Raw genomic sequence first — 15,606 nt, forward strand, 5'->3', positions numbered from 1 at the left:
TTAGGGTGGAATGTTCTGTATATATCTATGAGGTCCATCTGGTCCAATGTGTCATTCAAGGCTCTTGTTTCTTTGTTGATTTTCTGCTGAGATGATCTATCTATTGCTGAGAGTGGAGTATTGAGGTCTCCTACAATTAACGTACTATTATCAATATGACTCTTTATTTTGGTTAACAGTTGGCTTATGTAGTTGGCTGCTCCCATGTTGGGGGTGTAGATATTTACAATTGTTAGATCTTCTTGTTGGACAGACCCTTTAGGAATGATATAGTGTCCTTCTGTGTCTCTAATTACAGACTTTAGTTTAAAATCTAATTTGTCTGATATAAGAATTGCTATCCCAGCTTTCTTTTGAGGTCCGTTGGCATGGAAGATGGATCTCCATCCCTTCACTTTCAGTCTGGATGTATCTTTAGGTTCTCTTGTAGGGGTGCCTGGGTGGCTCAGTTGGTTGAGTGTTTGCCTTCGGCTCAGGTCATGATCCTGGAGTCCTGGGATCGAGTCCCACATCGGGCTCCCTGCTCGGCGGGGAATCTGCTTCTCCCTCAGACCCTCCCTCCTCTCGTGCTCTCTCTCTTGCTCTCTCTCTCTCTCAAATAAATAAATTAATTAAAAAAATGACTGCCTTGTAGACAGCATATGGATGGGTCCTGTCTTTTTATCCAATCTGCAACCCTGTGCCATTTTATGGGAGCATTTAGGCCGTTCACGTTGAGAGTGATTATTGAACGATATGAATTTATTGTCATCCTGTTGCCTGTAAAGTCCTTGTTTCTATAGATTGTCTCTGTAAATTTCTGTTCTATATCACTCTTGGGGTCTTTCTCCTTTTATAGAACCCCTCTTAATATTTCTTGCAGGGCCGGCTTAGTGGTCACATATTCTTTCAGTTTCTGCCAGTCTTGGAAGCTCTGCAATTCTACATCCATTCTAAATGACAGCCTTGCCGGAAAAAGTATTCTTGGCTGCATGTTCTTCTCGTTTAGTACCCTGAATATGTCTTGCTAGCCCTTTCTGGCTTGCCAGGTCTCTGTGGATAGGTCCGTTGTTATTCTGATGTTTCCCCCTCTGAACGTAAAGAATCTCTTCCCCCTAACTGCCCTTAAGATGGTTTCCTTGTTTCTAAGATTTGTGAGTTTTACTATTACATGCCAGGGCGTTGGTCTGTCTTCCTTGATCTTGGGAGGGGTCCTCTCTTCCTCTAGGACACGAATGTTTGTTTCATTCTCCAGATTAGGGAAGTTCTCAGCTATGATATGCTCAAATATGTCTTTTAGTCCTCTCTCTCTCCACCCCTTCAGGGATCCCAATAATTCTGACACTGGAACATTTCATGGCGTCACTTATTTCTCTAATTCTGTTTTCATGGATTTTAAGCTGTTTCTCCCAGGACTTTTTTCCTTCTTTTCTATCAATTGGTCTTCTAGATCATGAATTTGTTCTTCTACCTAGTTTAACCTAGCTGTTAGAGTATCTAGATTAGATTGGATCTCATTGTAGCATTTTTAAGTTCTGCCAGTTCAGCTTTCATTTCTGCCCTTAGAGACTCTATGTTGCCATTAATTGATTTCTCCATTCTAGCTATCATCTTCGTAACTGTTACCTGAAGCCCATTTCCAACATCTTGGTTATATCTGTATCCATTTGTAAATCTGTGGCAGAAGTCACAGTCTCTGAGTCTTTCCTATTTTGGGGGTTCCTCCTCTTAGTCATTCTGTTGAGGGGTGGTTGAGGGAATGTACAGAGTCTAAATTATTGACCACAACCCAAGCAAGATGCACCTGTTTTATAGGGACCTTAGGGTTGTGTGGCCTCTTGTTCTCCTAGCCTGTCTTCTGGGGGAGGGGCCTGCGTCGCTGTTACTCAGGCAACCCTGTTTGGGCAGAGTTGTCCTGCCCCCTGTGGGGGAGGGGGAGGATGGGCTCAGTGAAAACTGGTTTTTGGAGGCTTTCGTTCTCTGGGGGCTTTCCAAGTCTCTTCCTAGACTCAGAGCAGAAGAGACTGTTTCCATCCCTCTGCCTCAGAACAGAGAGATCGAGAGATTGCAGTCTGTTTTTCAGTGAGCTCTCCAGGCCACACTATCTCCGTTTCTGTCTGTGCTGCTAGAAACTGCAGTGTCCTGGGTTGTGCGCCCCTTAGCAGCGCTCTCAGCTGTTGCTTCCAGGTCCAGGCACATTTTTGCCCTTTGTGCTTCTAAAACCGCCAGCTGCCCTCAGTTCACATGCGCGACCCTGCAGCTCCAGGGTTCAGTCTGGGGGGCTGCCCTAAAGTCCTTTCCCCACTGCTACCGGTCTGCGAGTCTGTGCCCTGTCCCCAGTGCGGGAAGCAGGATCCCAAAGGCTCCCTCCCCCCTTTCGTTTATCTTCCGATATCTGCCCATGGAATCACAGCTCCCCGCTTCATACCTCGAAACCAACCGCCTGCAATGTTCTGTTTGTAGAGATCCAGATAGATCTTCTTAAATCTCAGGCTGATTTCGTGGGTGTTCAGAGTGGTCTGGTAGATATCCAGCTCAATTCAGGGGACCAGTTGGAATAGGGTCCCCTACTCCTCCACCATCTTTTCCTCCTCTGCAAGTATATCAAACTTAACATGTCCAAAACAGAAGCCTGATTTCTGCTGCCTGATTTTTCTCACCTGCGTAAGTGATAACTATCCTTAGAATTGATCAGGTCAAATCCTTGGAGTTTATCTTGACTCCTCACTTTCTTTTATATTCTACTTTGAATTCACCAGTAAAACCTGTTGGCTTTACCTTCAAAATATATCCTTATTATTTCTCACCATCTCCACTGCTACCACTCTGGTCCAAATCTCTTGCTGGATATTATATGTCTTTCTAACTAGTCTCCCTGCTTTTTCCCTTTTCTCTCCTATATGCCATGCCATATTGAAGCCAGAGTAAACATTTAAAAATTTAAGACACGTTATGTTTCATGTTATGTTTCCCTTTCTCAACACTATTTAGAATAAAATGGTCTTGTTTCTGTTATCTCCCCAACCTCATCTCCTTTTACTTTGTTCCTTTCCTTCTAAACTTCAGCCACAAACATGACAAGCATACACCCTACCTCAGGGTTTTTCTGTCTCTGTTGTTCCTTCTGCTTGTAACTCAATTCCCCTCACATAGCTGGCACCACCCTTAGTACCTTCAGATTTCCACTCTAATTTTGCCTCATCAGTGAAGCCTGATTACCCTATATAAAACAGAAGACTCTATCACTCAGGTCTGGAAAGGAAAACCAAATCATCTAGGTATTTCATATGAAGAGGAGTGGAAGAAAAAAGGATTTAATACAGGGAATTGGTTACAAATGTGTTGAGAGGGTTGGAGAAACAAAAGGAGAAAAGTGTGTCTCCAACGATCAGGAAGTCACCACTGTCCCTAGGGCTGCTGGGGGAAAGTGATGTTACTGAGGATTGAGGAGCTTATACTTCTGCTAACTTCTTTCCAACTTCTGATATTGTGTTAATGCATTCCAATGACAAAACCTAACAGGACCACAGCTGGAAACAGAGCCCAGGAAATTGGGTTTTCAGCCTTCCAGCCTTATTGTATAGGGGAGAGTATGAAAGGGCTGATGCAGGGTAGGCTTCAACAGGTAATATCTGGCATATACTTCTTCTACTACGAGTCTTTATCATCTTATCCTTTATTTTTCTTCATACCACTTACCACTATTTGTTCATTGACTATCTCCCTTACCCTGCCTCCATCAGAATATAAATTCTGTAAGAATAAGGAATTTGTTTTTCTGGTTTGCTGCTATATCCTGAGCAGTCAGAACAGTGCCTGGCATCAGTATGGTAGCATACTAAATGGGGAGGGGTGGTGGAAATGGTTTGCCCCAGTGCAGCATATTTTATCACTGACTTTGCTTAGAATTGCCAGCGCATGGTGATGATAAAAAGCAGAATAGCTTGTAGTCAGTTTTATTATTATTTTCTAATTTTCTACAGCCAATGCATCCTATTATGTGAGGGTAAAGAGTTAACAAAACCCTTTTCCATCTCTAAGGACAAATCTGAGCGTGGGTTAACTTTCTAGTTCTGTTTCCCTAGAAATTTGATAAAGATGAAATGTCAGCTTGTTACTAGGCAGCATTTCTTATGGCAAAAATAATCTGTGATTGGTAACTTGCAAATGGACTAGAAGGAACTATAAAGGAACTATAAATACCTAGTGGGAAGTGACAGCTTTGGGCTTCTGTGAATATGGTGACACTTGTATCTGGACATTTCCCTCATAGGGACCCTGGAAGCTGTCTAAGATTGTTATAAGAAACATTGATTCTTATGTAGGATATGCTTCTAAGTTGGTGGCTCCTATACTCTCCCAGTATAATTCTTGTTCCCTTGCACCTAAATGTCACTTGAAGAAAAAAGAGAATAGCTCTTGGATGGCTGTGTAGATGACTAAGAGGACTAGTTCCACTGAAGATGAAAGTCTGATGCAGCCCTGCTGGACACTGAGTTTCCTGTTCAAATCCTTTTAAATAAACTGGTTCATGATACAGTGTATTCACATCTTATAAGTCTGATTTTAGTTAACATAATCCCTGATGGGCATTCCAACATGTAATAGATGCTTAATAAATATTTATTGAACAAATACACAAGGTTGGAAATGTATGCCACAGTTACGTAATTACTGGATGGTATTACCTAAATGTTAACATACACAGTTTGTTGAAACAAACCAATGTCTACATCGACTGTTCTGTATTAGTTTTAGTTCACAACTGTACCTCCCCAATTTTGATATAATTCCCTCATCCCAAATAAACACATGTAGTCACAAAATACTGGGCAGGTTTTAAAGACAGTATACACAGACATCTTGTACGGCATTCTTTGGGTTGCCCCAGGCCACTGTTCTGCTTACTATCATACCACACTGGATTCAAAAGTGGACATATGTGAAGCTACTCATATCAGGGGAAATCAGTTAGCACTTAAGGGGAGCTTGAGCTGTGACTGACTAAATTATAGACTTGCCACATTAACAGACAAGTGTAATTTCTTTTGGCCTCTCTGAAAATAAATAATTTTTTCCTATGATTTTCTGTCTATCTAAGATCTCAAGCCTTCAGAAGAGATACTATATTTTATTCATTTCTTTTATCCCCATTTTCCAGTATAATGCCTGGCATAGAGGTACCCAACAAACATTTGTTGAGCTAAACTATACAATCACAGAGAGTCATAATAACAGCTAACCTTGGATGGAAATAGGGAAGGAATGCCGAGCTATATGGAACCAGAGATTATGGATTTAGAAACATTATTTTAGAATGTGGATTTGGAGATTTAGAAACATTATTCCCTTGGAAAGCTATGATAAATACAGTAAGCCACAGAAAATAGCATCTATCAAAGCCCCTCCAAGGATAATCAAGCCTATGGAGGCAGGAAACTAGGACTACAAATTCTTCCTTAGATTCCATGATGTAAGTATCATCTCTAGTCTTACCCCATCACTTTTTTTTCACTAGCAAATAGTTTTAATACAGAATGTATGATAGCTTTAAAAAGGATAGGTGAGACTATAGTCCAGCCCTACAAAAACATCAGGACGAATACAAGAAATATAGCTTAAACAAAATTGCCTAATAACTAGTTATTTATGAATTTGCTCATTCTCTTTAGCTTTCCCAACCCCATGAACTCACTTAGATGCACAAAGCATATAAATATATCACAAATAAGAATAGTTCATTAAGTCAACCAGTTTATTAGAATTTCTTTCTGATGCTAAACAGTGTCAGTTGGTCCTAGGGATATTAAAATCTTCACTATGTAGATCAATTGAAAAGAATGTTTTGGGTCAATCAATAGTTTTAGGGAATGACCAGTACACCTATACTGGGTATAGAATCCTGATTCATCTCTCCATTAGCGAAACAAATACTCTATTCTTTTCTTTTGCCCTTTCTAAAAGAACTATAAGGGTAATGGAGAGACCTTTGAAAATGTTCATTTCCAAGACTTTAAGAAGTTAAAAATAATGATAACAAATAAATGGCTTATTTTCAGAATAAAATTAGAGATTAAAGGAGAAAAAAAAAAGAAATCCTGTTAATTTTTTAAAAAATAGTAAGGTCTAAAGGTCTAAAAAAATCTCAATAGTTTCTGATTCTGTTCTTAGGCTTTGAATTACGAGCAGATCCATTTTTCAATATTCCCAGTTTGATTAGAACCTCTGACTTTTTGTATAACCTAAGCAAAACATGGAACAGGAAATTTTTCAAAAGTTTTCAGAGAAAGATTGACTAAATCTCCATCCTAAATCAGGGCTGAAATGACATTTGACATATTGAGAAGCATGCCACTAGAGATGCTATCTTTGGAGAAAAAGAGAAAAGATTATCAAATTCCTCCTGGTGATTAAGGATCACATGGAACTTCCAGGAAGATGAAGGGCTAACCACTGTATCCCAATTCATTGATTTATTTCCCACACAGAGATGGCCCATCATCTCAGCAGGGTAGGTAGAATTCATTGTCCTAATAGACTGAGCACTAAATTTGCATAGTTGAACATCTATAGCTAGCAGTCAACATTCTTTGTTTATATGTACTGAGTGTGTGCAAAGGTCATTGGTTGTAATAGTTTATTCTAATCAATGGAAGGGAACATTTCTCAATATGTAATTTCTAGTCTTCCTCCTTCTTATCTTCTGTACTTGAACTATCCTGAGGCCAATTTATTATTTCCTTGTTACAGGTATGTGGTAAAATCTATAATCCACAATGTTCTATTCACAACACAGAAGTCAAAAAGACTTTTACCTGAAAGTCCAATTACCTCCCCCTTCCACCCTTCCCCCCCCCGCTTTTTTTTTTTTTTTTTTACCTCATTCCCTGTCGACATGACTGCAACAACTGGAAACTTATTAACTTCAACCTCTGTGACACCTACAGTTGCCAGAAGACCAATCTCTGAGGGGCCCATATGGGTTCCTTTGGCCAAAACGCATTCCCCTCTTTTAATGTCATGGCCGATGGGTCTGAAAGTCAAAGCAGAACCATAAACAGAGTGATTAAGAATAATATTTTCTCAACTGACTTTAGTGTCAAAGAAGGAGGACATTCAAGAAGAGAAAAAAGTCAAGAGATGAGGCAGGAACAGAATAATAAAATAAAAAGCTTCTAAAAACTCTATGCTTTTTAAATAAAAAAATTTAAATCACACAATGGAAGAGAGAAATAGGATTTCCGTTATTGCTGAGGAATATGTTATTTCACATTTGAAGATTTTATTTATTTATTTGACAGAGAGAGACACAGCGAGAGAGGGAACACAAGCAGGGGGAGTGGGAGAGGGAGAAGCAGGCTTCCTGCTGAGCAGGGAGCCTGATGTGGGGCTCGAACCCAGGACCCTGGGATCATGACCTGAGCCAAAGGCAGACGCTTAACGACTGAGCCACCCAGGCACCCCTGTTATTTCACATTTGAAAACTATTTTACAAATTGCTTTGTACTACATTACAGTCAAAAAATACCAACCACAAACTTTCTTTGATATAAGGCAAGAATTTATATGAAAATATCTAGTGGCATTAATGATAAGAGGTCCATAGCATGTTAGCTTTGAGGTGAGGAGAATAACATTGATGAGGTTACAGTCACAGGGGTAATTTCTATTTGGACAACTTAGGCTGGCCCAGGTCTATGGCCACAGAAGTCCACTCAGCTTGGCTTCTTGCCATAGGGATGTGAGAACTGTAGCTTTGTTATAAGCACATTTGAGCAAATTACTATTGATGGGATCAGGGCAAACGTATTCCAATGTAAGAAAAATAATTTATATATGCACTCCTTATGTTAAGACAGTAGTCTCATTTTTGTATATAAAGAATAGCAGATTATTCTATTCTTATTGGTAGTCAGGGGAGGAGGGGCTATCAGCTAATTGCATAAAAACTCAACTCTGGGATTATCTGTGTTGATTCCAAATTCTAGAGTACCTAGGGGTGGAGGTGGATAATTCTGGATTATCTAGAAGTAGGATTAACTGTGGATGACTTTACTTCTTTCTCATGTTGCTTTTGACTATTTCATTTGCCTTTATTATGTTTATGAAAAAGTAGGCAGAGTAGACATGAGCTGTAGAATTAAGAAAATTCATTTTGCTACTTGTTAAAAGTCCTGAACACTAATGGCTAAATGCCTGAGCTGTGGATTTACAATAGCCATGCTCTCTTGAATTTATGATCATGTAGAAACAAAAGTTGGCTATACATTCTATACATTATGAATTTACCTGATATCTTGGCCTGGTCGAGCTTGCACCAGAATTCGCACTTCAAGTTCCTCAGTGCCCTATAATAAAAGCAAGTCATGTAATTTCAAACAGAATAATCTAACAGAATTTTGATCAATACAATTTAGCTACTCAGATGCTTTTATAATCAGATAGGTCCCAGAATATATACAAATATAGAGAAACACAACCATTTGCTACACATTTTCAACATGATAAATTTCTATCACAGGTTTCTGAAAAACTAGGTTTGATGCCAATAAATTTATTTGTAAATAAATAAAAATTTTCTTCATAATTTTCATGCTTTTAAAAAATGTACCACTTCAAATACTGGATCTTATATTGTAAGTAGCATTCTCAAGGGAAAATAAAAGATATATCTATATGGCTACCCTAATAGATACATCGAATGTGGATGGAGATAACCTGTCTCTTCTGTTCCCAGGAATCATGCCAAGTTTCCCAAATATCTGCAGAAATTTCAGTGAAGGACTTACAGTTTTCCTGGTAGTAGGTGTCTGTAAATTAATGGTGATCATTAATTTTACATTTATGGGCTGTGACACTGGAACTGTGTCTTGTCATCTGTCAGAGTCTGTGGATGCATGTGTTCTGGATTTCAATGCTTTGCTGGCTTCCCTGATGCCAATAAATCTGTTGGACAGTTTTAACAGCAGGCAGTGTGATCTGTATGCTAAGAGTTGAATTTTATAAGCCTTACATGTGGGAAAGTGATTGAAAAGACAATCCCAGATCAAGAGAAGTGGCTGTCTCTCAGCATGCCCAAATTTTACTATTTAGGCAGCCCAGAAGAATGTTATTTATTTTAGCTCTAGCTTTTAAGACATAAAATATCTTAAACTACTTCAAAAAACAAGTTAAGATAGCCAGTCATTAAAATATCAGTTGAAACTATTCTTTTATTAGTGGCTGACCCTCTGGTTCCAGTAACTGCCACTAGTTTCAGTAAGATGAAGGCCCGTTTAGACCAAGACAATTCCCAGGAGCCTTTAGTGTAGACTAGAGAGGGGGCACTGGCATAAATTCAAGTTTTCCAGGCTGTCCTTTGATGGCAAAGATTTTTCTGAATTACAGAAAATCAGAGTTGAAGGGTTATTTGGTTCAAATGCTTGGCTTAATGTAATATTCAAGAACTTGCCCAAGCATTCTTTGTTAAATTCTCCTTCACATTTTATCAGAAACTAGTCTTGATGAACAAATTTCTCAGCTATAAGGTATGTCAACAGTTAATATCTCTGCTGTTCTATTTGAGGTAGTTTCCTTCCTTGTTTGCATGTGAAATTTTGTGGATCAAATGTGGTTCAAATTCTGTTAAAATTACAGTAATGATCATAAAAACAGCTCCTGTAACAAAAGATTTTCAAATATAAGGCAATTCCTATATACTGGAGACCCATACACTACAATGTAAGATCCAAACATTACCAAAACAAACGAACAAACAAACAAAAGAGAAAACAAAAACAAAAAAACCCAACCCAACCGGATTAATCTTATAAACATTGCAGAAAATGGGCATGGTTTGTAATACTGCCATAGGAACAGAGCAGTAAGACCTGGTGATGACGTACATCATCAGACTCCCTGATTAGTTCGGTATCTTCTACTTGTACTACTGCATCAGCACCGCAGGGGATTGGAGCACCTGTTGTAACCCGCATGACTTGTCCTGGCATTACTGTCTGAGTCGGCTGAAAATACAAACATGTAAGAAAGAATTGATTTACTTTGCTGTTGCAAAGGAAAAGTCTGCAGGAGATGTATTATTTTTAGAAACAAACCATAAAAGGAAAATCTTATACTCTTATTCACATTGGTCCAATGTACTAAAACTACCCACAAACAGGTGCATTTACACCAAAGAGGCTTTAACTTGATTTAAGGTAATGACCATTAGACAGATGTCTTTCTTGGTGCCCTGTTCTCCTTTTGAAGAACTGTCACTTACAATTGTCACTGTTGTGTTTCACTCAAATAATGTGAATTTTCTTAATATCTATATGTAAAGTGATTTGAGTATCTTTAAGAAAAAAAAATGCCATACAACGTGATTTTATGAAAGACAATTATGAAAAACTAGCATGTTGTCATTTACTCAGGTTTTGACATTTAAGAATTGTAGTACTTTATTAACTAAACTTTTTGATTTAATAAAGGCAAGTAAAAAATCATTTTAATTATTTCACTTGAAAATCTTTTAAAACATATTAGTTCATCTTTCAATAATAAAAGTCTAGAAAATGTAATTAAGTAATTCAAAATGATTCCAGTGTCTGTAATGATTAAACACTATATCCAAGATTTTCATTATCTGAGCTGTCATACAGATGGTACAGGAGACTGACCCCAGCACCTGACCTGCAAACTTCTCTCAGCATAGAGAAAAACATATTTCTGTAAGATCTATTTGACAGGTTTGATTTGGACACATAGGCCAATGATTTAGGTCACAGTTGGGAAAAGGAATGCTTCAAATTTCCCCTAAAAGAGAATTCTGAGATAATATTAATTTCCCGATAAAAAAGAGATCTTTCCAAAGATATCTGCTTAAGTATTTAAAATCTTAGGTCACAACAATGTGAATAGACTTAACATTACTGAACTGTACACTTAAAAATGGTTATGATGGTACATTTTATGTTATATATTTTCTACCACATGAACAATTTTTAGGGAATGGTTGAGGAAAAATACCCCTCTACTGGATGTACAAAGCAAAACAGGAAATTTATTAGAACAGCCTTAAAAATCTTTTTTCAATAATATTATTGCTGCAAACAATACCACCAATAGCTAAAATTATCAAACCCTTCAATTTATACTAGATACAGAGTTAAGTGCACTGTTAAAGTCTAGAATATAAGCCCTACAAAGACAGGGATTTGTCTTATTTTTTGTTTGCCTCTCCAGATCACATCTTCATTTTCTATCCTGTGCTATGGCCCAGAAGGCTGACCTCTATGGACTGCTTCATCCAGGTTCCCATCACTGTGGCTTCTGATTAGGTTCAACCAATGGGAGTGGTCAACAAGAGATTAGAGGGTAAGACAAAGGGAAAAGTAGGGTTTTCATTCTGCTTGCTCTTTCCCTGCTGGGCTGCAGTTTGGTGATGGCTATATCATCTTTATTACTGAGGGTCACAACTCCTATTGGGTGGCCCTATCTCATAGCTATGAATCTCCTCAGGTCCAGGTACCACTCTTTCCCTTTGCCCCTTTAGACCTAGAGGTGGTTGGTAATGGAGTGTCACTGTTAGTACCCGGGTGCTTAACATTCCTTTGTTGGTTTCCCTTAACCTATTTCTTGGATATAGTCCCTTTAATCACTCCTTTTCCAGAAATATTTATTTCTTTCATACCAAAGCCTAGAACGTGTCTAGCACAAAGTTGGTGTCTAGAATGAATGAATGAACATGTATGATCTCATTAGGTGACAACTACATGAAGTATTCCATCCTTCTTGGCTTAAAACTCCAATGTTCTCCCTGCTTTTCTCCCACAGCTATTGACAAAAGAGATTCTTGGGATCAGCTCTGGCATTGAGCTATGTATCTTATATTTCCTTATTCAGCTACTTGAATAAAAGACATTCCAGGCTTTCGGAATGGTTACATTTTTATGTAATTTTCTACCAAGATGCTGCATAGGGTTTCATATGAAAAGTTTAGGGCCCAAAGCATTAAAATTAAAAAAGAAAATTCAACCTCAATATTACTCATTGTCCAGGACATCTCTTAATGTACTATAGATGGCCATTTTGCAGTGCAGTGATTTTTGATGAAAAGCATTAGTTTTGATATATGTATTTTTTAATAGAGGTACTAATGCTGAAACTATCTTTAGAGCCTATGGAACAAAGATATTTAATATAGGTCTAAACAAGCCCTTCTTTTGCTGAAAGTGCCTTTTTGGCTAAGGCAGAAAGCGAATCCTAAAGTGAGTTTCAGGGCAGTTGCTTCTTAAGCTGAAGTGTATTAGTCTGGAGCCCTGCCTCAATTTAGTCAGGTTCAATGTACCATACTCTGTAAATTTACTTTAAGTTTTATTGTGGTTGTACCTGTAATTTTCTCTACTTGTTTTAAATCAACTCTTAAGAAGTGTTTTCGTGTGATTTTGAACAAAAATTTGACTCCTCTCTAAGATTAGTAAATCTGATATGTGAAGACTTCCTACCAGCTCACTCAGATGAGAGCCAATGTAAAAGATATTATTGGAGATATATATATATATCCACTTAGAGTAAACATATAAACCTCAATTGAACGGAATCAGTTGAAAAACTCTAGGAATACATGAAGTACTTCCTTTAGATTGTTAAGAGTAACAATTCTTTAAGAGTAACTCATTCTTTTTTTATTGCTATACCTTATATGTTTTATATAAAGTAAAAATGGTTAAAATCTTGATTTTTCCTTAATGGAGGTGTTGGGGTTTTTTGAAATTTGCCCAATGACAGCACTTTATACTCATGTAATATTTTCTTTGACAGTGTCCAGTGCTAATCAATAGGACCAAACTATAAGTGATTTAAAGTCAAGTATTTTGGTACACCATAAAAGCATTTTGTAAATCACTATCTCAGTGTATACAATGGCACCTAATTCTCAAGCATATGTACTTTCAATAAGTGAGCAATTTGGCTCTTTTAAGATCTCTGAGATTGCTATAAAGTCTGTATGATACCTTAGTTATAGATAAAGGACATCACAGATAATTTGAAGAGAAACCCCATTTTCTTGTATAGTTTTCATCTTTTTTTCCCATCGACCTTACAAGAAGTTAGCAACTTTTAAGTTTCATGACTTTTCTTGTGTTCCTAGTTCTCTAGTACAGTTGGAAGTCTTAACTAGTAAATAAGGTTAAAGAAGACCACAAGGCACTTATTAATCTGTTACTTATCTACCTATTTATACTAGGCTTTGACTACCACGAACTATTTGCAGTTTCTTAAACACTCCATGCAATTTTTTAAAACACCTCTGTGTCTTGATTTATACTGTTCTCTTGGCCTGGAATGTACTTTTCTCATTTCTGTTTTTGTAAAATCCTCTTAGGTCCAGCTCCAATGTTATTTTCTTAATCCTGCTAGGATGAAATGCTCAACCTCCCTATTGTCCTGCACAGTACATGACTGATAGCATTAGTTTAACACTTAATATATTTAGTTGTTCTGTCTCTTTCACTAGATGTAAACTCCTTAAGAGTAGAAATCATATCTTAATCTACTTTATATCCCTAGAACCCAACACAGTGCTTGGTACACATAGTAGGTATGTTTGATAAGTGTTATTAGATAGACTCAACTGAAGACCAGAGACCTAGAATAATTGGTACTTTGTGGCCTTGTTATACAAATGGATGCTTTAGATAACCAACACTGATTGAAATACATATCAAGAAGTCAAGTAAATTATGAGGTCATAATACAAGTCATTTATAAAAAAGGGACCCAGGCCTAGCTGTTCTTTTTGCCAGGAAAACAGTCATGAGGATTTAAATCAGCCTGTGTACAGCACCTAATCACTATAGTGCCAGGCTTGGCTTCAGAGATCCATCCACAGTTCTCTTCAATGCTTGGATGTAGGGATGAGGTAGCCTCATCCTGGGGTCACCAACATGGGCACCATACTTCTCCTATATATGTCCTTAACTTTTCCATATTTTCAGTACATATGGGAGTACATACTAAGCCAAGGAAGAAAAGGCATGGGACATAGCTTTTGCCCAAACCTCCACATTCATTCATTCATATCCTCCTTTATTTTTTTATAATGCTTATGAATGTTGGGTAGTAGCAGAGGAAAAAAGTATCTTGGTCTTCTTCCGGTTCTATTTAATAAGGCAAGAGCTCTTTTAACCAACCTTCAAAATTCACTGGATTAACATATGCTCTCTATTTCCTCTTAAACATAAAGATGCTTACAGCACTGTTTAAGTTTGAGGCTGTTAGACTCTTGTATAATTGTAAAGTACTGCTTTACAGTTCAATTGAGTTTCTTCCCAAACTTGTTTGTGCCAGTTTGTGGCAGCAGTTGCTACTGAATTATGTAATTTAAATAAATATTACATAAATTAATGACATACGAGTGTGAAAAAAATTTTTTTTCCTAGAAAAATTAAGTTAAACCTTTGGAAAAACTCAATTAAAACATTTTGCCAAAAACAACTGTCAAATTAAGTGTGGGTAAAGTAGCTGTAAAAATTGTAAAAACACAATAAAAATCTAGAAGGATTCTATACTTAGATACTTTGCAAATGTCCTTAATTTTTTTTCCACTTTAAAGACCAAAACTGGAAATCATATAAGTGCTTTTGGGTGTGATTTATGTAAGAAAGGCCAGATAGAAATTGAAATAGTAGATACTTGTTAAAATAAAAGTATTAGCTCTCCATCAAATTATTGACAAATAAATGTTCATTTAAGTTAAACTTACATTTATTTTAAAAATATAAAATAATTTTCCACTTGTTTCCAATTAAATGGCCAATTACTAGTCTCAAAAGCATTAAATAAGAGGACTTCTATGGCCCATTAGTGCTTCATTTCTTAATAGAAATATATATATACCTGTTCACTGGCTAGCCCTAGTGAGCAAAGCTAATCTAAGTGATTAGCTTGAGTGGTTAAATAATTGGCTTCTTCTAATTTTTCCTGTTTGTAACACAGGTTGGAGAAAAGTCTGAGAAGATCACCTAGAAACTATAGATCTATTCAGAACATTAATGTTTATATAGGAAGAAAGAATTATCTAATCATAGGACTGGAAAATGTTTGTGGGGTATGTCTGTGAAACATACCAAAAATACCATGCTGTATATTAAAAGATGCAGATTTCTTTCAGTTAAAAAATAATTATTTTGGCTCTTTCTCATGGGAACCTCCTTTAATCTCTTTGATAACCTGTCTAATTCATCTCTAGTATTTCCATTACAATGATGGTAGAAGGTTAGAATTCAATGCTAAAAGTCCATGAAACTGAAATCTTCAGGGCCTTTCAGGCCTATGAATCTCACCTGCTCACCAGCTTGGGATTCCCCAATGATGAAACGATCTCCTGGACCATCAGCAGCTGTGAGGTGAACAGAACCAAGAACAAACATCAAAATGGACCTATAGCAAGGAATAAGGATCTAGTGTTGGAATTTTAAAATTTGACTCAAATGATCAGATAAAGCTTCAGGAAAATGAATACTTTTCTGATCTCCTAGACCAGATAATGGCGTTATTACTACTGGTTTGATCTTTGTATCCACCATTCAGAAGTACCAGTAGAAGTGATTCTAATCATGCTGTTTCTTGGTGTCACTGGAGATG

At 37.2% G+C, this 15,606-nt stretch overlaps 1 protein-coding gene across 1 annotated transcript in view; it reads right to left on the reverse strand.

Annotated features, from left to right (window-relative positions):
- The window catches only part of GPHN (gephyrin), a 515,857-nt gene that overhangs the window by 65,632 nt on the left and 434,619 nt on the right, over nucleotides 1–15,606 (reverse strand). The window contains exons 12-15 of the mRNA XM_081829751.1: nucleotides 15,306–15,361; nucleotides 9,864–9,983; nucleotides 8,269–8,327; nucleotides 6,859–7,012 (exon numbers count right to left, since the gene is read on the reverse strand). Of these exons, the coding sequence (XP_081685877.1) occupies nucleotides 6,859–7,012; nucleotides 8,269–8,327; nucleotides 9,864–9,983; nucleotides 15,306–15,361 (389 nt within the window). The remainder of the gene's footprint in view (nucleotides 1–6,858; nucleotides 7,013–8,268; nucleotides 8,328–9,863; nucleotides 9,984–15,305; nucleotides 15,362–15,606) is intronic.

The sequence above is a fragment of the Leptonychotes weddellii genome, chromosome 9 (assembly GCF_054177405.1).
Source record: "Leptonychotes weddellii isolate Sample4059 chromosome 9, ASM5417740v2, whole genome shotgun sequence".
Taxonomy (NCBI): domain Eukaryota; kingdom Metazoa; phylum Chordata; class Mammalia; order Carnivora; family Phocidae; genus Leptonychotes; species Leptonychotes weddellii.